Source organism: Citrus sinensis, chromosome 9, assembly GCF_022201045.2.
Source record: "Citrus sinensis cultivar Valencia sweet orange chromosome 9, DVS_A1.0, whole genome shotgun sequence".
In the NCBI taxonomy this organism is placed as follows: domain Eukaryota; kingdom Viridiplantae; phylum Streptophyta; class Magnoliopsida; order Sapindales; family Rutaceae; genus Citrus; species Citrus sinensis.
Window position 1 is genome coordinate 12463313 of NC_068564.1, and position 26615 is coordinate 12489927.

At 31.8% G+C, this 26615-nt stretch overlaps 1 protein-coding gene across 2 annotated transcripts; it reads right to left on the bottom strand.

Moving 5' to 3' along the window:
- Positions 1 to 3716: 3716 nt before the first annotated feature.
- On the bottom strand, positions 3717 to 12438 carry LOC102610363 (uncharacterized). 2 transcript variants are annotated; one of them, XM_006492454.4, is made up of 2 exons: positions 12059 to 12438; positions 3717 to 4016 (listed from the first exon to the last, which is right to left on the bottom strand). In XM_006492454.4, the coding sequence occupies exon 1, from the start codon at positions 12220 to 12222 to the stop codon at positions 12076 to 12078; it is 147 nt and encodes a 48-aa protein (XP_006492517.2). In that variant the 5' UTR covers positions 12223 to 12438; the 3' UTR covers positions 3717 to 4016; positions 12059 to 12075. The 2 variants fall into 2 exon arrangements, with proteins under 2 accessions (XP_006492517.2, XP_006492518.2); XM_006492455.4 differs by having other exon boundaries at positions 3717 to 4019; positions 12059 to 12420.
- Between the last annotated feature and the right edge of the window lie 14177 nt (positions 12439 to 26615).

Consider the following 26615-nt stretch of genomic DNA (forward strand, 5'->3'; position numbering starts at 1 on the left):
GATATTTCAGTGTTTGGTTTTCAGCTAAATTAAAAATTGCCAAAGAAAGAATTGAGGGCAACGTATGAACGATGAAATTTCCATGTTATTATCAATACTTCTTTTATTTTTTAGATCGAAAGTCAGGTTATTTTGTGTTATCCTTTGCTTTGTTTTAGAGTGAAGGATAATGAGCCACATGTGATGAGTTATTTTGCTCCGATTTAAATTGTTTGGATTAATCTCAGTAGCCTTCATTGTAAATGTTAGTATTGAAAAAAAAAAAATCTCTTACATAGTTTAATCACATAATTAACAATTTTATTTGCTTCTAACAATTTGAAATTGAATTGAAGTAAGTTAAAATTGATTTACTATGAACTATTTTAAATTCTTTAGTTAGATTTTCAGCTTGTTTGATTCGCTTGATGGTTGTCATAATTTGTATTTATGCTATTGGCAGCCCAGCTAGCAAGATGCTCATACAAACAATGTTTGCCCACTTTTGACCATTCAAACTACCAACCCACTTCATCTTAATAAGTGATGATCTGCTTTTTCTGGTTCATTATCTATTTGTTTAACTCATTTGCTCCCATCAATTAGCTCCTATTACAGAAAAGCATGCATGTAAAAAGAAGTTTCAAGAAAATTAGAAAAAAAAAATGTTTAAATGAAAAAATGAAAAAGAAAAATATGAGTTCAAAATTTGGGAATATACTTCAGTTAACAACCCTTGTCCTTTAAATAAAGAAATAGAGGTGAAACACATTGGCATTGTTTTAAGAGAAGTAAAACTTAGTGACAAAAAGTACAATGAATTTTAAGTATCTATGAGTTCTATTTTGGAAAAGAATTTTATTTTTCTACATTTTTTGTTTGAAAAGAAGGTGATCATGATACCAAATTCGATTGATAATGCAAATTCCAAAACGGTTGTTGGATCATTTATTATATATATTTATTTTTCATAATGATTAAATGGCCAAGTCATAAACTTCTTGACAACTAAAGTTCGGGTAATACTCACCACTTGCTCAATTGAGTTATGACTTGAATGCGCAACACCATGTCTTAATCATGTTTTAGTCATGCCTTAATCAGAAAAATAAAATAAAATCAAGAATACTGGTAAATAATTATATGAATGAGTTTAGGAGGCAAGCCAATGGTGCTCTATTATGTTAGAGTAGTGCTAAATATCTTAATTTTTTTTTAGCAATTGGTCGGTGAGATAATATGATTAATTCACTTGAATTTTGTAAAAAATTACCAACCACTCAATTAATAACATATCATTCGGAATAAAAAATTTATAATGTCTAATGTCATTTTTATAATAAACTTAAGAGTATTCAATGGCATGTAAGCTTAGAGACGATGATTGGGTGATACTCGGTTGTTTTTAATTTTATAGCATAAGAAAGCAAATTGTTATGCAAAAATTTGATTAAGACTCTACATAAAAGGTGTAAGCGGCTAATTATCATACGGATTAGTTTCTACTTTATAGCTTATAGCAGCTATAAATTCTTATGCAAAAATTAGATTGAGAATGACTTTCTTATAATTAGCTACTTAAAACAATTTATTTCTACTATGCTACTACAGTGACTGGTCGGACAAAAAAAAAAGTAAAGTTTTTGATAAATTGTAAGTGTATTGTGAGTTTTAAAAGCAGAGGCAATGCGATTGATACACTATCATTATTAAAATATTATTTCATCATATAATGACTAAAATAAACATAAATTTAAGTAATTTTTTTTATATATATCATCCAATGAACTCCGTAATCCATGTATAAAATATGATAAAATTTAAAACATAAAAATCTAATATGTATTATTATTCAAATTAAACTTGTTGCGCCACTGTCACAGCCAAACCTTTTAACAAATAATGACGATAGAAGAGTACAAAAGATAAAGTAGGGCAAAATAATGAGGAATTAAAGAAAAGAAAATAAAATAAATAAAAACCGGTACAAACCATAAGGCATAAATAAGATGTAGCCCAAACAGCAGATTGAAATGGACATTTGATAATTGTGGAGGAGGACCACCATGCACCGATTTTAGGCTAATTTAACAACTATACCATGTCGTGGCTGAGCTGCCTCATGCCCCACTTCGTTGTTCTCCTCTTTTGAATTTCCTACTAAGGACACTTACCATGATTTTGATGGGCATTTTTTGTACCTCGAACTTAAAAATCTCATGGGGTTGTAACATTTGTACAATTATTATAATTTGAGATCTTTGGAAGTTTAAATTCGTACATTTATGACGGAGCTCAATATTTTACGAAGTTTTTTGATACACTGATATATTACAATCCTGATATTTATAATTAGAAATCTATTGGGACTTGTCATGAATAATTTTATTACAGCACAGTGTAAATATCAATCCTCACTAAACTAGAAGGAAATTTACCCTCACTATTAATATTGAAGGAAAATCGATCCTACCCCAATGTGAAGAGTCAACTAACTCCCATTATACAGGAGGCAAGTCCCTAGCCATGCTCTGGGACCTGAACCCATGTCCTCAAGGTTGACAACATTTTACGAAGTTGAAAGTAGAGAGATAGACATTTATGACGAAGCTTAACATTCGTACATTTATTCGGTTTGATTTTGTCCAAAAACTAAATCAAATCAAATCCGATGTTAACCAAATTTTTTGACAGTTTACCTAAAATTGATGTTTTTTTTAGTCCAATTCAATTGCAATTACTAATCATTTATGTTTTGTGCAACTAATATAAGATAGTTTTTCTTTTTTCTTTTTTAATTTTACATTAAATCGATTTATTTTTTAGTTTGATTAAGTTCAAACCATTCGGTTCTTACTATCCGAAGCGAACCGACAAAATGCCCATCCCTACTAGAAAGCAAGATCTCTACTCCTACTCGAGAGTTTGACGAGATACACTCATCTCCATCCACTTTTCCAGAACGGGAATTGCAAAGAACTCCAATTGGGTTGGGCTTCAAACCCAATGGCCGTCATTGACAAAGCTTCGTACAACAATTTGAGAATTTCCCATGATATTTAGACAATGGATATTAGTCAATAAAAAGATTTAGGACCTCAATTCTATAAAAATTCTTAGTGCGGATGTTCACTGGTTTTAAAATATAAAATTGAAATTAGACAATGATGTTTGCCTTTAATTTAATAATACAGAGTAACTAAACACATGCTGCAAGAGCGAAATGCCTTGATGCAGTCTGATTAGTCACATGAATGGTTTTATGGTACAATAATCTTCAAGTACTTGACATCTTGCACCAAATCATTTTAGAATATAGAAAAATGCCCGTTTAAGCAAATGAAAACGCCCTACATTACATCCAAATAAAATTGTATGCTACCTATATTCATGATTTTGATAGGATGTGAAAACCACATTTAACCTATACGGCATGCTAAAAATGCACCTACTTGACTGAAAGTTGTATCATTGCTATGATCATAAGACCACAACAAAAATTTATGATAATCAACAGGGTGCAACTCTAGAGTTTAAACTAATCTTAAAGCACCTTTTGTAGCATGACTTCTGTATATAGCACAGTTTGATGTATGAAACACATGCTTAGACCCATGGGAGAAAGTTAAACAATTAAGAAAAAAAGAAACAGACTAAATCCAACCGCCGCCTATTTCAGATATTTAGAAACAACTAGGAATTTATTTTTTCTGTACCATTTTACCAGCTCAATAATATGCAGGAATGATATTCATACGTCTACTAATTATAAAAAAAGGTGAATAAACCACATAGCTTTCTGGTATATTTAGTTAAAGTTCAAGACTTGATATGAAACTGGGTATAGAAAAACAATCACAAAGATTGAGCAGGAAAAGATATAGCACAAACAGTTTCACATACGGCATTCTCGGTTCTGACCATAAAAACCAATTGCCATTCTGTAGACAACATCTGTTGACTAAATTAGAAATGGCTCTGGATCTTCACAGTCCATATCAAACGCTCCTTTTCTGCTTTGTAAGGTTTTCCATTATCTGCTGCCAAGTTGAAGAAACTAACTTGAATATTCCAGTGGGATATCAGTTAAATCAGCAATTTGGGAAAGCAATCTAACTATAGGGTGACAAGAAGTAGAAATGAAAACAAAATAAGTTTTTCCCTGTGATGTAAATAAACTTTTAAGAATATACATTAACTCTGCTTCAGGTCTTTTACTAATGCGAAGACAAGCCTGAGTTAGACTCAAGGAGTCGTTTCTGGTTTGACTAGGTTTTGCTGTTGAATAGTTAAATTTACTGGTGGCTTTGCTAGCCAGACTGTGGTCGTTGCAATAATGAGACTGTTGCAAGATATTAATTCAAACCAGAGGAAATTATACCAAAAATAGAGTTATTAGAATTGATCTAGTTTCCTAGAACAGCTGCGTGTATACTTGTCAATTAGCTAGGATAGTTTCCTAAATTAGTTAATTGTAAAGCTATATATTTGTACTATTGTATTCTGATCAAATATACAGTAATACAAGTTATTCACCTACATGGTATCAGAGCAGGAATTCCTTTAATTCCTGGAAACCCTATTGCTGTTCTGCCCTTTCTCTTACCTGCAGAAAACCTAGCCGGTCTCCTACTTTCTTTTCTACCCTAAAATCAGTCCTACCTCTTCATCATGTCCGGCATTGTTTCCGAGTCTACAAGCACCCTTGAACAGCCCAGAATGGTTCTGCAAGCCATCCAACACCTGCTGCTGCACCGCCTAAAACCCAGGCTTCGACCACAGAATCTCAATCCATTCAGATCACTACCATTAAACTGAATGGAGAAAATTTCCTGCATTGGTCTCAATCTGTGCACATGTATATCCGTGGTCGGGGCAAGATTGGGTGTTTGACTGGAGAGACAAAGGAGCCTGCGGCTGATGATGCAACCTATCCAACATGGGATGCTGAGAACTCGATGGTAATGACTTGGTTGGTGAACTCTATGGAGGACGACATAAGCTCCAACTATATGTGTACATGGCCAAGGAGCTTTGGGACAACATTAACCAAATGTGTTCTGACTTGAGAAATCAATCTCAGGTATATGAGTTAACTCTGAAACTCGGAGAAATCCGTCAAGGTGAGGATACTGTCACTAAGTATTTTAATTCCTTGAAACAACTTTGGCAAGATTTAGACCTATTTAATGATTATGAGTGGAAATCTTCTGAAGATTGTAAACACTTTAAGAAAACGGTGGAGGATAACCATATTTTCAAATTTCTCATTGGTCTTAACATGGAGTTTGATGAAGTTAGAGGCAGGATTGTTGGGAGGCAGCCGCTTCCCTCTATTGGAGAAGTGTTTTCTGAGGTATGCCATGAGGAGAGTCGGCGTCTTGTCATGCTTGGCAAAAGGAATCTCAGAAACACTATTGAAACTCGGCCCTTGCTGCTAGTATTAATGCTGGCCGAACTGCTACAAAGAAACCTGATGAAAAGTCTCGCGTTTGGTGTGATCGCTGCAATAAGCCACGGCACAAAGAAGCTTATGGCTTTAGTAGTATCAGCTCTACTCGGGTTAAGGATCAAATTATGCTTTGGCACCATAGGCTAGGGCATCCTAGTTTTCCTTATCTTAAAAAATTATTTCCTAGTTTATTTAAAGGTTTGAATTGTTTTGAATTCCATTGTGAAAACTGCATTTTATCAAAAAGTCATAGAACTATCTATCCTTCAAGGCCTTATCAAGCCTTGAAGCCTTTTTATTTAATCCATAATGATATTTGGGGTCTTTCAAAAATTAATACTTCTTCAGGAAAAAAAAGGTTTGTGACTTTTATTGATGATCACACTTACCTATGCTGGGTTTGTTTAATGACGGAAAAATCTGAGGTTCAGAACTTATTTAAAATATTTTACTTGATGATTGAAAACCACTTTCAAACTAAAACCGAAATTATGCATACCGATAATGGAACTGAATATTTTAAGCAAAATCTTAGAACTTTTTTTGCAGAAAAAGGTATTCACCATCAAACTACTTGTGTTGATACACCTCAACAAAATGATATTGCTGAACGTAAAAATAAACATTTACTTGAAGTTTCTCGTGCTATTATGTTTTCTATGAATGTTCAATATCTTTGGGGTGAAGTGGTTTTAACTACATCCTATCTAATTAATAGGATGCCCATCCGCGTTCTAAACTACATTACACCACTTGAAGTTTTTAAAAAATATTTTCCTGAATCACGAATTCAATCTAATCTTTCTCTGAAAGTTTTTGGATGTACAACTTATGTTCATATACCTAATAAAAACCGGTCTAAACTCAATCCAAGGGGTGAAAAATGTATTTTTATTGAATAAGATAGGATATAAGTGTTTTAATCCAAAAACTAGGAAAACTATTGTTTCTATGGATATCACTTTTTCTGGAAAATCAACATTTTTTTCAAAAAAATTCTCTTCAGGGGGAGAACATAGGAGAAGAAGGAAATTTTTGGGATGTTATTTCCAATCCCTGCCTAAAACCGTAGATTGCATTACTAAACATATACCTCAAAATGAGTTTTTTAATAAAAAGAAAATTGCTATTCCTAATGTTGTTTTTGAAACTGGTGATACCAAGACTATTTTGCCAAACACTTCTGAGACCGCGACAGGGGGAGAAATACTACCTTCTGTTCTCAAGAAACAAGATAGAGAGCTTTTTACTTATTCAAGGAGGAACCATACAAGTAGTAAGAGACCGACTATCCCTTTAGCACAGGGCCAACCAGACACCCTAAGTGAAGAATCTGAAAGAAATACAAGTACTCTAGATACTTCCTCACATAATCTTGTTCCTAACCATGATGAAATATCTGAACCTACCATCGATCTTATGCCTGATGTCAATTCTAATGATCATGATATTCCAATAGCAATTAGAAAAGGAAAACGCTCTTGTACTTCTCATCCTATGTCCAAATATCTATCCTATGGTAAACTCTCAAAAAAATACAATGCTTTATATCTAAAATCTCTAACCTGCATGTGCCAAGAAACATTCAAGAAGCACTTAATGATCCTAATTGGAAATCAACAGTGATGAAAGAGATAAATGCTCTGAGGAAAAGTGGGACATGGGAAGTTGTTGACCTCCCCATGAATTAAAAAACAGTTGGGTGCAAATGGGGGTTTATAGTGAAGTGCAAGGCGGATGGAAGTATAGAGAACTTTCAAGCCAGACTCGTGGCTAAAGGATTTACTCAAACACATGGGGTTGATTACCAAGAAACCTTTGCACCTGTCGCCAAAATAAATTTCATTCGGGTACTATTATCCTTAGCAACAAATTATAACTGGCCATTACACCAGTTAGATATCAAGAATGTCTTTCTGAATGGGAATTTAGAAGAAAAAGTGTTTATGAGTCCACCGCCAGGATTTGAGAAGGTGTTCGATCAAAACAAAGTCTGCAGACTTAAAAAATCCCTATATGGCCTTAAACAATCTCCAAGGGCGTGGTTTGAACGTTTTGGAAGGGCTGTGAAGAGTTATGGCTATCACCAAAGCCAAGCTGATCATACAATGTTCTATAAACACTCGAAGAGAGGTAAGATATCAATACTAATTGTCTATGTGGATGATATAATTCTAACAGGTGATGATCTTAAAGAGTTGGTAGATCTCAAGGAGAAAATGGCACGAGATTTTGAGATCAAGGACTTGGGTGTGCTAAAATACTTCCTTGGTATGGAATTTACAAGATCAAAGGAAGGTATCTTTGTAAACCAAAGAAAATACATCCTTGATCTTCTCAAAGAGACAGGTCTTCTAGGTTGTAAGGCTGTTGAGACTCCCATGGAAGACAACTTAAAACTTAGTCCTGCTAAAGCTGAAGATGTGATTGATAGGGAGAAATTTCAGAGACTAGTAGGGAAATTGATCTACTTGTCACATACGCGCCCTGATATAGCTTTCGCTGTAAGCATGGTAAGCCAGTTCATGCACTCACCAGGGCAAGAACACTTTGATGCAACCTATAGGATCCTAAGATATCTAAAGGGAACCCCTGGAAAGGGTCTTATGTTCCGGAAACGGGACAACCTTCAAATTGAAGTCTTTACAGATGCAGATTGGGCTGGTAGCTCAACTGACAGGCGATCAACTTCAGGCTACTGCACCTTTATTGGAGGAAATCTCGTTACACGGCGGAGCAAAAAACAAAACGTTGTGGCTCGGAGTAGTGCTGAGGCAGAATTTGGGTCTCTCTCACATGGAATTTGCGAGGCAATATGGATAAAGAGACTATTTGAAGATTTAAAGATTCCAGTGTCTCTTCCCATGAAGATTTACTGTGACAACAAAGCTGCCATCTCAATTGCCCACAATCCAGTTCTACATGATAGAACTAAGCATATTGAGGTTGATAAGCATTTCATCAAGGAGAAAATTGAAAGTGGGGTAATTTGTGTTCCCTTTGTAACGGATAGTAGACTTACTCACCAAAGGACTACACAAGGGACATTTTGAACTACTAGTTAGCAAGCCAGCTATGGAAGACATCTACAAGCCAGCTTGAGGGGGAGTGTTGCAAGATATTAATTCAAACCAGAGGAAATTATACCAAAAATAGAGTTATTAGAATTGATCTAGTTTCCTAGAATAGCTGCGTGTATAGTTGTCAATTAGCTAGGATAGTTTCCTAAATTAGTTCATTGTAAAGCTATATATTTGTACGATTGTATTCTGATCAAATATATAGTAATACAAGTTATTCACCTACATGGTAATCTTTTCTATAAATATAAACACTGAAACTTTATTATTCGAAGGAGGGGAAGAAAGAAAATTGGAAAGACTCTGAGCAGACTACAAACAGTCATGCAAAAGTTTAAAAGAGTCAAAACCTTTTAAAATGTCATTATGATATTGTTTTTCCTAGCTATCAGCAATAAGAAGACAATACTATTACGACAAAATGTTTTATCCCCCTCACTACCTAGTCAATAATTTACTACTAAAATGCCGATGCTAAACAAACTAGCCGAATCATATGCTAATAGGATTTGACATAAGTTGTAACTCAATACAGATGATTTTTGCCATGCTTACTTGTCTCAGACGAGGATGACAAAAAATACTAACTAGAGACTTGAAGAGAGTCAAGGTAACCAAGGAAAACAGTAAGAAAATGAAATCCCTCTAAGCTATCTGTAAACTCGGCGTATCAAATTAGTTTCACAAACAAGAATATTATTAACAGAAAATCTATGGAGAATCAAATTAACAAAAATTTTACCCCCTGACCAACCATGTTAATTAATAGTAGAACAGAACAATACAAACCAAAATAAATCCTTTGACAGCAGAGGGTTACCAATACAAAAACAGTAGACATGGGAACATTGCTGCTTTTATTTAACTATTTTGAAATAATATACCCCAACATAGAATTTCTTAAGATAGTGGACTCAAGAAGAAAATTAATATAATTGCAAGTCAAAAAATTCATTATAAAGGCACAAGACAGATAATTTGCACACAGCCAGCCAACACAGAGAATTCTACTTGAGTCTGTTTTGTCATTATCAAAGAAAAGCAAGATACGGTCTTCAGAAAATCCAATAATTCTTCACAGCAAAGTAATAGTAAATCCATTAAGCTCAGCCCTCTAATGATTCAGAGGAATAAAATTCCTGAACCAACATTAGGGGTGTTTGCGGATTGGATTTTACGGATTGGACATCGATCCATATCCGATCCACAATTTTGCGGATTATAATTTTTTAATCCAATCCAATCCACGGATTGATTAAACTCAATCCAAATCCAATCCATACATCTGCGGATTTAACTTAATCCATATCCAATCCACCATTTTGCGCATTAGTTTCCAAATTAAAAATTTTTAGTTCTCCCCAATCCATGAACTAATGAAATAAAAAAAAAATCTAATATAAAAATAATTTTACTACTAATTAAATTTAAAATTGAATAAAATTTAAACAAATTAATTGTTTAAATAAAACTAAAATAATACATTCAAAGTTTCAAAATATAGCACATCAAGATTAATTGTTCAAATAAAGCAAAAATAATACGTTTAAAGTTTCAAAATATAACACACTAAGATTAATTGTTCAAATAAAGTTACAATAATACATTAATATAACACCGAAATTAATTGTTTAAATAAAGCCACAATTAATTGAAATGGCGAAGTTTCTGAAACCAAACACAGTCTGATCCTTCACCGGGGTTGTTGCACTTATTGAAAAGTGGTGATTACGGAGCCGTCAACGATGGGAACCAGGAGAAGTACAGGTGGCAATCTTGAAGGTTGTAATAGTGCAATTGTTTGGCTGGAACCAGTGATTGTGAAGTGGCTCGATGGACTCGGGGAAAAAGATGGCTTGCTCTCGCTGGAATCGTGCGGCCGACGTCCTTCAAATCGGTGTCGAGAGTGTATCGAACCAATATTGGGTGTTGCTAGTAGGGATGACAATTTTTCCTGATTGGATGGGATCCTCCATTTGGGACGGGATGGGATCCTGTAGGATCTCATCCCATTTGGGACGGAGTTGAGACGTATTTTTGTCCCATAAAAAAATTTAGGGACGAGAGTGAAATATTTTTTTATCCCACTTGCATATACGGGACGGGAGTGGAATTGGCAAATTTCGTCCCATCCCATCTCATTGCCGACTAAGAATGGAAAATTTTTCAATTGGGATGGGATCCCATAGCATCCCATCTCTTTTGGGACGAGATCGGGACATATTTTTGTCCCAAAAAAAATATAGGGACGAGAGTGAGACGCTTTTTCATCCCACTTGCATATACAGGACGGGATTGGAATTGGTAAATCCCATCCCATCCTGTCCCATTGCCAACCCCAGTTGCTAGTGCGTGTGATGACGGGGAAGCTTAGGGTTTTTGTTTGCAAATTGTTGGTGACTTGGCGATATGTTACTTTGCTTTTGGATGACTTTACAAATTATTGGTAACTTGGCGTTATATTACTTTACTTTTATTTTGTTTTACAATTTTTACAAGTTATATTTGTATATTTAATTATTTATTTATTTTTATATATATATATATATATAAATTATTATTATTTTTTTTTTGTGGATTCACGGATTTTTGCGGATTTACAGAAGTAAATCCATATCCAATCCATTGATTATGGATTTTTAAATTTTCAATCCATATCCAATTCACAGATCCACGGATCGGATTTTCACGGATCAGACGGATTGAGCGGATCGAATTGGATTCTGAACACCCATAACCAACATCACCTTAAAGTAACTTAGTAATTGTTCCAATCCCTTTTGGAAAAATTACAGAAAACAAACCACCCAGATTGGAAAAACATAAGAACAAACAACTGATAAGACAAGAAAAATGCTAAAGAAAAAGGAAGATGATAGAACACTGACAAAAACAACATTAAAACTGGCCTGTTTTCCATTTGTTAAAACAATAATTGCTCACTTGAAAATACGCAGAGACAAAATCCAAACTGTACAAGGGAAAACAGAAGCCATCATGTTAATGGCAGCAACACATTAATATGCACAAATGACAGTATAATAACGAGAGACAAAGGAAGCATAACCAAGATAATTCTTTCATTGACGTGAATGACAGTGTAAAAATGGTTAATTTAGCAATGACGACAATGAACAAAAGAGTAATCACCTAAATTTCAAACCTTTTCAACATAAGATTTAAACTTCAATTTGGAATTTTCAAATAGCAGCAATGAAATTACTTATGCAAAACTGATCTCCGTGGCTTCGCATTAATAATGCCAAAGAAAACCTAAGTTACCAATCACCAATACAATCTCTTTTAAGATCATAGCCAATTCAACAACTCCAATTTTTTTTTTTCTTTTCAATCCTATCAAGCGATCAGCAAAAACCGCATCATCAAGAGTCAAGACCAGTAAACAAGAATCAAGCAAGTACAACTCAGGTTCCAGTTTGAGAACTATCCATTCAATCTAATATTACCTACTTATTTAAAATTCTCATTCAAGCCATTCTAATTTAAATTTAACAAGATACAGGACTGCAAGTTTTGAAAAACAAACCAGAGATGGAGAATCAATCAGCCAACATTGAGAGGACCGATATCGCCGGTTCTTAAAGAGGAAGCAAGTTCATCAGCAACAATCAAGCACGAAGAGACCCAACCCTTTATAGCTATCCACACCATCTTCGCCATCCACAGTATGAATCCACATGTCACTGCCATTTCTCTTCTACTTTTCTTTTCTCTTTTTTCAATTTTTCTTGGGGTTTTAAGCAAAACCCCTTTAAGAAACAACTCAATTCATCAGAAAGTTTAAGGAAACTTGTAATTCTATTCTAAAATGAATTATGATAATGTTTTACTTTGCCTTTTCTTGCTTCTGCTGATAATCTAACGCGAGCCTTTGAAGTAATTGTGTTCCAGAGGTCTGAAAAAGCAATAAGCCATTGCCACGTAATATGAAATCTCTGGAACGAAATTATTTTTCAAACTGGTTGTCCCGACTGACGTGTCATTTTATTTTCATTTTCGTAAATATGAAACGAAGGTCCAACTATTAAATTGACTTAATTTATGTTCATATATTTTCACTAAAAAAATTATTTAGCACAAGATTTTTAAAAATTTAGGAGGAGGGTTCTAATCAGATTAAACTAGAAGACTTCTAATCAGATTTTTAAATTTCTACCTCTTCATGATTTGAATTCAAAAAATCAACTAAAAAATTGTTTGAAAATTACACAATTAATTTTCTAGATTAATAAATTTCTTTATCTCAACACCTGTATTTTAATAGAATCTAATAATTAATATTTTTATAAGAATAACTTATTATAACTAAATTAAGTGTCTATTTAGTATGACTTATCTAATGGTTATAAGTGTTTATTTAATCCTATAAACACTTATCTATTGTGAAATTAGTGAATTCACCGAACCCAGTTTACCAACCCACTCACAATTATGTAAAAGAATATATTATTATAATCCTATTGCTATTTGGTGGAGTTGCACGATCACAAGAACTATTGCTATAAATAGGCATATTTGGCATGTAAATCATATATGCAAAGATTGTGAACAAGAAATGAGCATCACTTGCTTGCTTACTATTATTCTCGAATTTTTTTCAAAGTTTCTCCAATTCTAAAAAATTTTCTTCCTTAATATCTTCCATAATATTTTGAGTACTTTCCTTTAGATTTATAATATTATCATAATTTGTTTTATCATTTGGTTATTTTTTTAGTTGAGCTTTTGGTTATAATCTTAAATTAGTTATTTTGCCTTTAATGTCAAAAGGTCAAATTTTGGGTTTTTGGGAGTGGAGAATGAAATTTTTTTAAGTGTTAAAATATCTAAAATATCTTCTACTTATTTGACAATTTTATTTTATTATTTTTATAGCATAAATTTAAAAAACTTGCCTATTAAAGTGATTTCATAAATTTGTAATAAAAGTTTTTATTGACAACCAAACAATTAAAATTTTTAAGGTAAAAGCTCTATTTGTATAAGTTCTACTAAGGCTCCGTTTGGTACAGCTTATTAAATAGAGCTTATAACAATAGAGCTTATAGCAGTAGAACTTATACCAATAGAGCTTTTGGACAAAAAGTCATTGGGTGTTTGGTTGTCAATAAAAAAAGTACTTTTGAACCATTAAATTGTATGATATTTTTTATATTATATATTTTTAGGAAAGCTCTATAACCTCTACTCCCAAAAGCTCAAATTTTGGGCTTTTGCTAGTAGAGGTAAATTAGCTTATTTAAGCAAAAAAACTCTACTAAAAAAATAACCAAACACCATAAAAAATTTTTAAAAGTGCTTATACGATTAAATAAGCACTTATGGCTCTTAAATAAGCCATACCAAACAGGCACTAATAAAATCTCTAATTAAATAAACTCTACTTAAAAAGTTATATCAAATGGAGCTTTAAAAAATGGTAATTAGTGTTCACACCCGTTTGCAACACTTAAAACCCCTATTTTAGTTATCTCTAAGGGTAGTGATATAACCACCCAACTATTTTGTAAATTCACACAATTTGAAAAATAATTACAATGAGTTAACAATATTTTTAATAAATACAAATTAAGAAATGTTTTGTACGGTTGATTAATTAAATTCTTTTATTAATATTTTTTAGAGTTCTTTGACCATTTTTTATCATAAACTTTAATATAAGTTTTATTTTACAAATTAATTTTATGATATGAAAGGACCAAATTTTGCCCCAATAAACATAAGTCATTATATCTAATACTTTAAATAAATCTGACCTATAATCTAATATTTTTTAATGAAGCCTAATTATTATTTTTACTATCCTTATGGGTAAATGACACAAATTTGATAGCGCAATAATTTACGTGAGTATTTTACCATAAAGACACTATGTTAGTTTATTTAAAGTTTAATAATTATATTAATAAAGTAGTATTAGAAACAATAAATTTGGTATAAAATTATAGAAATATTGAAGTTAAAGTAAATTCTTGGCAATTTTAACTTATAAGGGTAAAATAGTCAATTTAAACTTATGTTGAAGCAATCTTTATGATAAAATAAAATAAAAAAAACTAATGTCACAAAAAAGTAAATTAAGATGGATTTAAGTAATTAGTTCTCCAAAAAAAACTTTATTTGAATTTTTTTAAAAATAATGTGCACTTTTTGTGCAACTATTTTCTTAAAATAAGGTGGGTTGCAAAAATTATTTTCACATATTTATATTTTGAATTTTTATATTACTGTGAACTTCTTTAACGTTGAGAGAATCATCTAATACTTGCACATTCAATTGATGAAGCTTGTCAATAAGTCTTCCATTACTTAATTGCTAAAGTTTGGAGTTTTAGGGAGTTTAATTACATGATTTTAAAGGCTGTCATTTTATGTGAAAATCGATTTAATTCATTATTAAAGTATTAAATCATTTAACTTCATCATTTTTTATTTCTATGATGGTCATCGATGACAAAAATCTCCGTCCTAATGATAATCTAAGTCTCTAAAACCTAAATATATGCATCTATGTTTTAGTGTAACTACGTTGACAAAGTGCCAACACATTTTAGTGGTTCATTTGGCCACACTTAAGACGCTGCTGTTATAACCTACTTTTTACCTTTGTAATTATGACTTGAACACACCTAACCTCTGTGTTACGGGCCGCTCAAAATTCCTCATTAAGGAGGTAAAATTGGTGTTCCAAGGTGCGCTAAAATTTGAGTGGCTGTCACAAATTTTTAAGTCCAAGAACCCAAATCTGAGTCAAGAATGGCAGCGTCACCCGATTCCAGAATTTTCTGGCACACTAGTACATCTAAAAAACTTGCACATATCTAGAAATTCTACACATGTGTACACTTGTAAATATCTAGATATTTAGGCAAGTTGCACAAGCGGCAACAGAATGGAGAAGTCTTCCTCATATAAAAAGGGCAAGACACTTACCATTTTGTACACCACCACACACCAAGCACAAACAATTCAAACATATTTTTAAAGCTCTCTTGTATTCTCTTTTTCGAGTAATAAAATTCTCTTTGGCTATTACACACTTTCTTTTCTCTAGTTTTTCCGCAATCATCTTTACTTAGCTAGTTAAGAAGTTTGATAGACTTACTTAGCTACTTTTATGCTAGAAGTTGTCTAATTGCCGCATTGAATACTGCGCAAAATAATCATCTCGTGATATCTGGCTCCTCTGTTATACTTATTAGAGTTGGCAATCAGAATGTTTAGTTTGGAATTGGCTAATGCTGATTCATATTGATTGTTTATATCGATTTTACTGAATCCATCTCAATTGTTTTATCAAGATAACAAATGTATAATGAATTCTAACTTATCAAAATACTGATATTATCGCAAATATCTCGAATGTAAATTAACTCAAGTTTAATTAATATGAAAATTTTATAGTGTTGTAATTTATATAAAAAATTTAATTTACAAATCAAGCCAGAATCGATACTCGAAAGTTAATTATTTTGTTGAATTATAATAAAAAATAAATTAGTGGTACTATTTCAATTTTTTGTATTTTATGTTTGCTCATGAATCTTATGATAGTTTAGAATTTTAATTTTAATTTTTTTATTAAAATAAATTAATGAAATTATAAAATGCTAATGATTGGGATGTAGTAAGGATTAAAAAAGCAGTACTATGTGACACAACTCAAAAGTGGTTCATTGCTCCTAAATATAAGAGTATTTAGTTACAATGTAACTTGGTGAGTCCGGGTCAACCCACAGGGAATTTAAAGTATGGTAATCAATTATTAAATAAAAATAATTATACAAAAAGAAGTAAAGAAGGAATAGTCTAAATAAAAAAATACTAAGGTTATGGGATCCACTCTTTGTATTCAAATCATGATCATAATAGTCTCTCATGTTTATATTTTGCATTTTTTACCAGTTTAAAAATTATGCGACTCAGTTTTTAATTACCCAGCTATGAATAAATATGATTATTAAGTATATAACATGCCATGACCATATTGAAGTTTTTCTACTACTGATTGATGTGTTGACATCAAGTCTACACCCATACAAATCCAAAGAGATTTAATCTATGAAGTCTAACTACACTAGATAAATACAGAGATTAAGTACATAATGTGTCATAGTCGTAATGAAGTGTTTCCACTACTATATTGGTATGTCAACATTATGTCTAAATACTCACATAGATTTAAGGGGATTTAGATCTATAAATAAACTAGAAAATAGAATCGCGCTTCACACGGCTTTGAAAAAAGAATTTAGTATTATCCTTTTTTCTTACTTTACACTTGATGAAATTGATAAAAAAATATGAATTGATTTTTTTTAAGATGAGACAGTCTTATAAAAAATAAAAAAATCTATTAGTCAGCAATACAAATAAAGAAACAACGCAAGATAATAGATTTTTTTATTTTTTATAAGACTGTCTCACAGCAATACAAATAAAGAAACAACGCAAGATAATGAATAAAATGACAGAATATATTATAGAGTGTGTTAGCCTATATGGCTATAAATATTGATTTTGATGATAACAAACCACATGTATTTTAAAAGCTTTGATAATGTTTTTAAAGTTTCGGATTTGGACTTATTTGAAATTATTTAAATGGTTTTGGGGTCATTATATAATTTCACAAAGTTTGGGCAAAGTCATAATTTCAGAAAGTTTGGGGTTAACGAAGAATTATTTAGAAATTCTGAAATTGGACTTATTTGCAAAGTTTCATAACGTTTTGGGCCATACTACAGTTTTATAAAGTTTTGGGGTCAAATTATAAATTTCGGGAAATATTTTACTGTAGCAGTTACTGTAGCAAGCGGCTTACCGGATACTGATAAACGGCAAGCCGGATACGGGACAGTAAGCACCAGAACGAAAGCAGCTTACCGGATATGGTTAAACGGCAAGCCGGTTACGACCAAAAATGTGCATAACGGCTAGTAACGGCTAGTTTTTTAGTTCAAACTATATAAACTCAAAACCAATTCATTTTTGGTAACTCAAGCAAGCATAAACAAGTGCACACAACTTATATTGAGCTTCAAATTCGAAAATCTTCATAGATTAAATCTTCATTGAGCTATCATTTGTAAATCCACTCTTAAAGAGAGTTTTTGTTGTAATTTTCATTTCTCATCAAATTGTGAGAGTACAAGTGTGAGAAACACTTGGAGTGAAGAGATTGGAGAGATAATCTCTTGTTGTAAAGGTTCATTGACACCTTGAAGTCAATTGTAAACGTTTGAAGCCTTGGAAAGGCTTGGATAGTGAAATCCTCAAGCCCGGTGTGCTTGGAGGCGTGGATGTAGGCGGGGATTGCCGAACCACGTAAAAATCCTTGAGTTTGCTTTCTCTTCCCTTGCTATTTAATTATTGTGCTTTGATTGAACTTATTGCTTTCAATTTTTATTAAGACATTAGATTGCTTGTTGTGTGGATTTGTTAGTATAATTTTTAAAATTCCAATTCACCCCCCCTCTTGGGTTGCACACTCATATTTCATTTGGTATCAGAGCGAGGTGCTCTTGTTTAGACTTAACCGTCTAGAGCTAAAGATCAATGGCAACCCAATATGACTCAACATTTAGGGAAGGACAATCCACAATTAGACCACCTTACTTTGATGGAAACGATTACCCATATTGGAAAATTAGGATGAGAATTTACTTGCAAGCCTTAGATTATGAAATTTGGGAAATCGTTAATGATGGTCCTTTCATGCCTTTGACTAAAAATGAAGTCGGAGAAGATATTCCAAAACCTTCACGGGATTGGAATGAATTCGAAAAGAGAAAAGCTTCTCTAAATTCCAAGGCCATGAATGCCTTGTTTTGTGCATTAGATAAGAAAGAGTTTCATAGAGTGTCTAGTTGCGAAAGTGCTAATGAGATTTGGCACAAACTTGAAGTTGTCTATGAAGGCACAAACCAAGTGAAAGAATCTAAAATAAGTAGATACACTCGACAATACGAATTGTTCCAAATGGAACAAAATGAAAATGTGTACTCTATGTATACTAGATTTACGGACATAGTGAACACTCTAGGAGCCCTAGGGAAAACTTTTTCAAATAGTGAGAAAGTCAAGAAAATCATTAGGTCAGTTCCTAAGGAATGGAGACCAAAAAGGACTGCCATTGAGGAAGCCAAGGATTTAAATGTATTACCTATTGATGATTTAATTGGCTCTCTTATTTCTTATGAGGAAGACTTGGCAGCCGAAAGAGGCAATGAGGAGAAGAAGAAAAACATTGCTCTCAAAGCCTCAAAACATGAGAGTGATGAGGAAAGCGAGCTGGATGAGGAAGAGATGGATATGCTGGCTAGAAGGTTCAGAAAACTTTTTAAGAAATCCGGTGAGCGAAGAAAATCTAGAGACCTCAAGAACCGAAAGGAGAAGAAGGAATTAATCAAATGTTATGAGTGCAAGAAGCTTGGCCATATAAGAACGGAATGTCCTCTTCTCAACAAGCTCAAGAAGAAAGCAACGGTAGCCACATGGGATGATAGCGATGAGGAAACAAGTGATGATGAAGAGCATCAAGAAATAACAAATCTAGCTCTCATGGCAATTGGAGATGAATCGGATGATGATCTTGATGAGGTAAATGATCTTTTTACTTATGATGAATTATATGATGCTTTTAAAGAATTGCATGATAATTGGATAAAAATTGGTAAAAAGAATGCTTGTCTTAAAAAGAAAATGGTAGAGCTCAAAAATGAAAATGAATCTCTATGTGCAAAGATTACATGCCTAGAATTAAAAAATAAAACATTACACGATAGTATTGCATTATTTGAAAATTCTAGCACTTCACATGAGCACTTAGAGACACACATGAATGACTTGAAAAATGAGAATGAAACGCTTAAGAAAAAGAGCAATGAGTTGAATGAGATTGTTTTGAAATTCACAAATGGGCAAAAGATGTTGGATAACATGCTTAATTCACAAAAATGTGTGTTTGATAAAGGAGGACTTGGGTATAAGCCTTACTTGAAACAAAAATATTATAAGAATTATTTTGTTAAGGCTACCTCCACAAGTGATCATAAAATTGTATGTCATTATTGCAATCAAAATGGTCATATGAAGAATAGATGTCCTATTAAAAGAAATGTGTATTATGGAGCAAAATGTATTTGGGTTCCAAAAGGAATCATTGCTAACACTCAAGGACCCAAGAATATTTGGGTACCAAAGTATACAACTTGAATAATTTTTTTATAGATACCACAAATAAGGAAGGATGGAGAGTCCCTTGATGAAGCTTGTGAGGATGATCATGGTCTAGACAAAAACAATGAGGCAAGATGGTTTAATTGTTTTGGTAACAATTATTGCCTTATTGATTATGAGTGATGGTCTTTTAAGCTTAGTAAGTATTTAATAATTCATTTGGTATCATGTTGAGTGGATCATGATAAATGGATAGTAGCTTGAATTTGTGAAAGTATGCTTGTATGTTTACATGATGGAATTATCATTGTGTGTAATATTGAGTGATTTATCATGATGGATTTGTTTGATGTTAATGTTTATGAAGTGTTTAAGCATGATAGTTAAGTGGTGTGTTTGATTTATTAACTTTTGAATGCTTATATGTTTAATTATTACGAAGAACAATTTTCAAAAATTTGGCATGAACTTGGAATGATGAAATTTTCGCATTAACATCTCTATTTATGTTATTGAATCTATTAAAATTGTTTGGAAATCAAATGAGTCGTTGAAAATCCTGAGTCTGCACATGCTGAAATGAATCGGTCATAACTTCTTTTAGAGAACTCCAAATCCAGCTCTGTAAAATTTATTGGAAAGCTAACTCAATTATCTTTCCAATGGTATATAGCATGCACATTAATTCTTGCTCAATCAATACAGTTTTTATTCCGAATTTGACATTTCTGCATTTTATCCTGAGTCTGCACAGGCTGTAATGAATTGGTCATAACTTCTTCTAGAGAACTCTAAATCAAGCTCTGTAAAATTTATTGGAAAGTTAACTTAATTATCTTTCCAACGGTATATAGCTTGCACATTACTTCTGGTTCAATCAATACAGTTTTTATTTTGAAATTGACCTTTCTGCATGTTCTTAAGTTTTGAATGCTTATATGCTTCATGATTGTATGCTTGTTGGATGCTTATTGTTTCATGACTGTGATGAATGAATTATATGCATGAATTCTTGTGTCGTTAATTGTGTTATATCATCATTGACTTATAAAATTGACATCATTGTTTGATACGATTTCATATGTTTGGTCCTGTATGCATTTATGTCTCATGCATTAAATGGCTTATTGAAAAGTTTAAATCTCAAAATGATTTAAAATTAATCAATTTTTAAGGCTGGAAATAAAATGGTGTGTGTAATACAAGTATAAGAGCAAGCAAATATTCCCTTTCCATTCATCCGGAAAAATATTTTTTCTTATTGATTTCTCTCGGGACAAATTCCGGATAACCAGTTCTTCAATCCGAAAAACTGAATTTGAAAGGGAACTCACTGCCTCACAACCGGTCTACCGGTTATCAAAACCAGCAAGCCGAATTCTTGCTTGTTGTTCTCGGGTTCATATCCGGTCAACCGGATCTCAAATCCGGCAGACCGTTTTCGGTTTTTCAAGTTACTGCCCTATAACCGGCTAGCCGGTAATGAAATTCGGCAAGCCGGATTCGTGAGCTTTTGTGCTATTCATCTTCTTCCTCTCTCGTGAGCTTTCTGCACATGTTCTCTCCTTCCCTCAAAACCGTGAGCTACCCATCCATTTTCACCTCCATTTTCTTCATTTTTCATCCATTTTCATGCCCAAATCAACCATTTAAACTAATACCCATGCATTTCATCTTCATTAAACACTTCTCCATCATGATTTCTTCACTTGTTCTCCATCATTCCATCCTCATTCCATTCCCGCGTGAATAGTGTTCTCCATTTTTCTTTCTCAAATCTCTTCATCTTTCACTCATTTTCTTGTTAAAATCAATCATCCAACTCATTATTCATCCATTACTCTTTCAATTTTCACTCTCAAAACTTGATTTCATCATCTCTCCACATAAAACCCAAAATCAAAAACCTAACTACCCGTTTCTCTCTCTATATTTTCAAGCTTCCTTTAGCCTATTTTTGATCCAATCTACATCATCTATTAGCTTCATTCATCTCTAGGATCGATTTTCTTGGCTCAAACAAATCCATTTCACTCAATTTTTGTAAACCCGAAATTGGATCTTTAAGCTTGTTTTTGTTCCAACAATGGTGGATGGTTGTATTATGCACCTATATTTTCATATGCATAATTGTTTTAATTGTGGATTACGGATGATGGTTGTTTAATATTTGGATAATTTATATTTGGATGATATTTTTCTGAATTCTTAGAATGAATATGACTCTTTGAATTAATTGCATGCTTTATTTTTATATGCTTCTTGATTAATCATTGAGATGTTCTTTTTGGTATAAATATAGATTCATATTGAATTTGAAAATTATATATGTGTCGCTTGATGAATGGATGGAGTTGTTGGTTTGGTATAATTGTTTAAGCTTATATGGAAACGTTTTTAACTATATTGTGTATTTGAGGATTTGTGCATTTTAAGGAGAGACTCTGCCGAAATTTTTCCTCGCACAAAATTGGTAATATCTTTATCGAATTATTTTTGATGCTTTTGTTTCAATTGCATATATCTTTTTTTATGATAAATGGGGAGATAAATATGATATGTTTTTGGATAAAATCATTTTGGTTAAAATTTTAATTGGCCATATATTTAGGGGGAGCATATAATATGTTTTTGGATAATATGCATTTTGAACTTTTTTGTTGTCCAAAGGGGGAGACAAAATAATATATCATTTCAATATTGTCAAAATGAGGACAATAATATGCACTTTGAGTATTCTTTTGATGATTTTGATGATATATGATTATGGTGAGGACTTGATGATTTTGAGATATAATGATAATTTGTGAGTATATTACTATCTTGTATTTAAGGTAATGCTTGTTGTTAGGGGGAGATTCTTTCAAAATTTCCACTTGAACAACATGGGTAACAAATTTGCTATTTTTATTCTTTTCCTTTAAGTTTTCTTTTTGATGATGAAGGGGGAGAATGATTTAATTTGTGTTATGAAAATATATGCATGTATCTAGGGGAAGCATGTATGCGAGGGGAGTTTTTATTAAACTATTTTCAAATCATTTTTTAACTTGCATTGATTAAGGGGGAGCTTTTTCATAACAAGATTAAATTTTTGAATGTGTTTTGTCATCATCAAAAAGGGGGAGATTGTTAGCCTATATGGCTATAAATATTGATTTTGATGATAACAAACCACATGTATTTTAAAAGCTTTGATAATGTTTTTAAAGTTTCGGATTTGGACTTATTTGAAATTATTTAAATGGTTTTGGGGTCATTATATAATTTCACAAAGTTTGGGCAAAGTCATAATTTCAGAAAGTTTGGGGTTAACGAAGAATTATTTAGAAATTCTGAAATTGGACTTATTTGCAAAGTTTCATAACGTTTTGGGCCATACTACAGTTTTATAAAGTTTTGGGGTCAAATTATAAATTTCGGGAAATATTTTACTGTAGCAGTTACTGTAGCAAGCGGCTTACCGGATACTGATAAACGGCAAGCCGGATACGGGACAGTAAGCACCAGAACGAAAGCAGCTTACCGGATATGGTTAAACGGCAAGCCGGTTACGACCAAAAATGTGCATAACGGCTAGTAACGGCTAGTTTTTTAGTTCAAACTATATAAACTCAAAACCAATTCATTTTTGGTAACTCAAGCAAGCATAAACAAGTGCACACAACTTATATTGAGCTTCAAATTCGAAAATCTTCATAGATTAAATCTTCATTGAGCTATCATTTGTAAATCCACTCTTAAAGAGAGTTTTTGTTGTAATTTTCATTTCTCATCAAATTGTGAGAGTACAAGTGTGAGAAACACTTGGAGTGAAGAGATTGGAGAGATAATCTCTTGTTGTAAAGGTTCATTGACACCTTGAAGTCAATTGTAAACGTTTGAAGCCTTGGAAAGGCTTGGATAGTGAAATCCTCAAGCCCGGTGTGCTTGGAGGCGTGGATGTAGGCGGGGATTGCCGAACCACGTAAAAATCCTTGAGTTTGCTTTCTCTTCCCTTGCTATTTAATTATTGTGCTTTGATTGAACTTATTGCTTTCAATTTTTATTAAGACATTAGATTGCTTGTTGTGTGGATTTGTTAGTATAATTTTTAAAATTCCAATTCACCCCCCCTCTTGGGTTGCACACTCATATTTCAGAGTGATTTTATTCATTCCAATTGTGTGCGTACAAAACAAAAAGATGAGCTCTCCTTTTATAGTTGCATAGTCACTCCATGAAATTAATGAAAAATTATGGATCATAATTCCTTGTAAGATAGTGGGAGTTATAGGGAAGCTAAAGGTTGCTAATGGGAGATAGTGAGGAGACTAATAGATATATATTACGAAAATTTACATTTATTTTAATAAATTCATAACACTCCCCCTTGGATGTTCATTACAAAGAATATGCCTCATTAAAATCTTTACATAATTGTTATTGTGTAATAGCAATCAAATTAATTATGAGAAGATGAAAGGCCAAATCTAAAAGAAAATTTCTCTATTTATTAGATAATAGAGAATATACAAAGATGAGAAATGGTGATGCCACATCACCTTCTCAAGTCCCAGTTTTATATATATACTAGGAAATAGAACCGTGCTTCGCGTGGTTTTGAAAAAAGAATTTAGCATTATCATTTTTTCTTACTTTGCATTTGATGAAACTGATAAAAAATATGAATTATTTTTTTTAAGATGAGGCACCCTTATAAAACTAATGTTATTTATGAAAATTAATTATTTTTTTGTTAACTTTAAAAATATATATTAATGTGTATAGTGTAAGTATACGGACATTATACCTTTTGTAATTGTTGATAAGTTCCAAGTTATATTCAACTTGCTAATTGTTAGAACTTTTATATATCTTTTTTTCCAACAAGTTCCAACGATCTCAATATCACCTACACCACAAACTTCCGACAACATCTGTAATATTATGAAAAAATAATATAAATATGTTAAAACATAAGGATCAATAATTTCTAATATACACTTAAAGATTAACAAACATTATTAATTTTTATACCTGAGAGGATTGTGTTATCATCCACACGTATATCAATCAAATTCAGAGATATGAATTGGAATCTATTGATTGAAATCTTAACAGTTCCTTCTTCTAAACACTTAAGCGAAGTTATAAGTAAGAAAATAATCTTATATTGATTTGAAAGTGGTCTGTACTCGCCTGTAGTTGAAACAACTTTCAAATTCTTGACACTGTACAAAGAACCATCACTCAACATGTGCCTAAACCTTGTCACCAAATTTTTCTTAATTGTTGCATGCATTAGATTTTCCTACAAAAAAGAAAAACATGCTACATTAAGTGTAAAACAATTGGGAAAAAAATAGAGAAAACAAGGGGAGAATGAATTTTTTATACAACCTTTTCATTAATAAAAATCATGTTCACACTAATCAATTCTTTATTCTTCTTGGTATTAACAGATTTCCCACATCCTAAAAATCCTAACCATTATCATCCAACTATCTTTATTATTGTTCAACTCATGAAGAAAATAGTACATCATGAAGCACACAATACTAAAAATTTAAATAAGTAAAAAATAAAAGCACGAGAATATTTCTAAAGAGGATGTTGGTTAAATATTAAAAAAAAACTCAAACATAACAAATCTTAAATATTTAATGTTTATAAAGTTTGAAGAAGCCAAAAGACACTAAATAAAAGGTTGCATAATTAAATATGAGATTATTGTATTAAAATTAGGCCCTAATGGCATTGGTGAGGGAAGATGAAGGAACATTCCTTCCTATATTAATTAGTTGATGTATTTTAAGCCACTAAAGTTTAGTTGTTGGCTTAATAAAATAAATTAATGTTTCAAGACTTATAATTAATTATTATTAATGATTACATATTGTTGAATTTAAATAGAAAGAGGGAGAGACATGTAACCTTTTGTAATCTAATAATTATTTTCTATTTTTAATATTTTGCAATGTAATTATTTTTTAATCTCAACCAATATATTAGATAATAGAGAATATAAAAAGATGAGAAATAATGATGTCACAAATCTTAAATATTTAATGTTTATAGAGTTTGAATAATCCAAAAGGCACTAAAAGAAAGATTGAATAATTAAATATATGATTATGACATTAAAATTAGGCCCTAATGGCATTGTTGAGGGAAGATGAATGAACTTTCCTTCCTATATTAATTAATTAATATATTTTAAACCATTAAAGTTTAATTGTTGGCATAATAAAATAAATAAATGTTTCAAAACTTATAATTAATTATTATTAATGGTTACATATTGTTGAATTTAAATAGAAAGAGGAAGAGACATGTAATCTTTTGTAATCTAATACTTATTTTCTATTTTTAATATTTTGTAATGTAATTATTTTTTAATCTCAACCAATATATTAGATAATAGAGCATATAAAAAGATGAGAAATAATGATGCTACAAATCTTAAATATTTAATGTTTATAGAGTTTGAAGAAGTCAAAAGGCACTAAACAAAAGATTGAATAATTAAATATGAGATTATGACATTAAAATTAGGCCCTCATGACATTGTTGAGGGAAAATGAAGGAACCTTCCTTCCTATATTAATTAATTGATGTATTTTAAGCCACTAAAGTTTAATTGTTGGCATAATAAAATAAATGAATATTTCAAGACTTACAATTAATTATTATTAATGGTTACATATTATTGAATTTAAATAGAAAGAGGAAGAGACATGTAATCTTTTGTAATCTAATAATTATTTTCTATTTTTAATATTTTGTAATGTAATTATTTTTTAACCTCAACCAATTTATTAGATAATAGAGAATATAAGAAGATGAGAAATTGTGATGCCACATCATCTCTTGTAGTCCCAGCTTTATATATATATATATATATAGATATAGATATATAG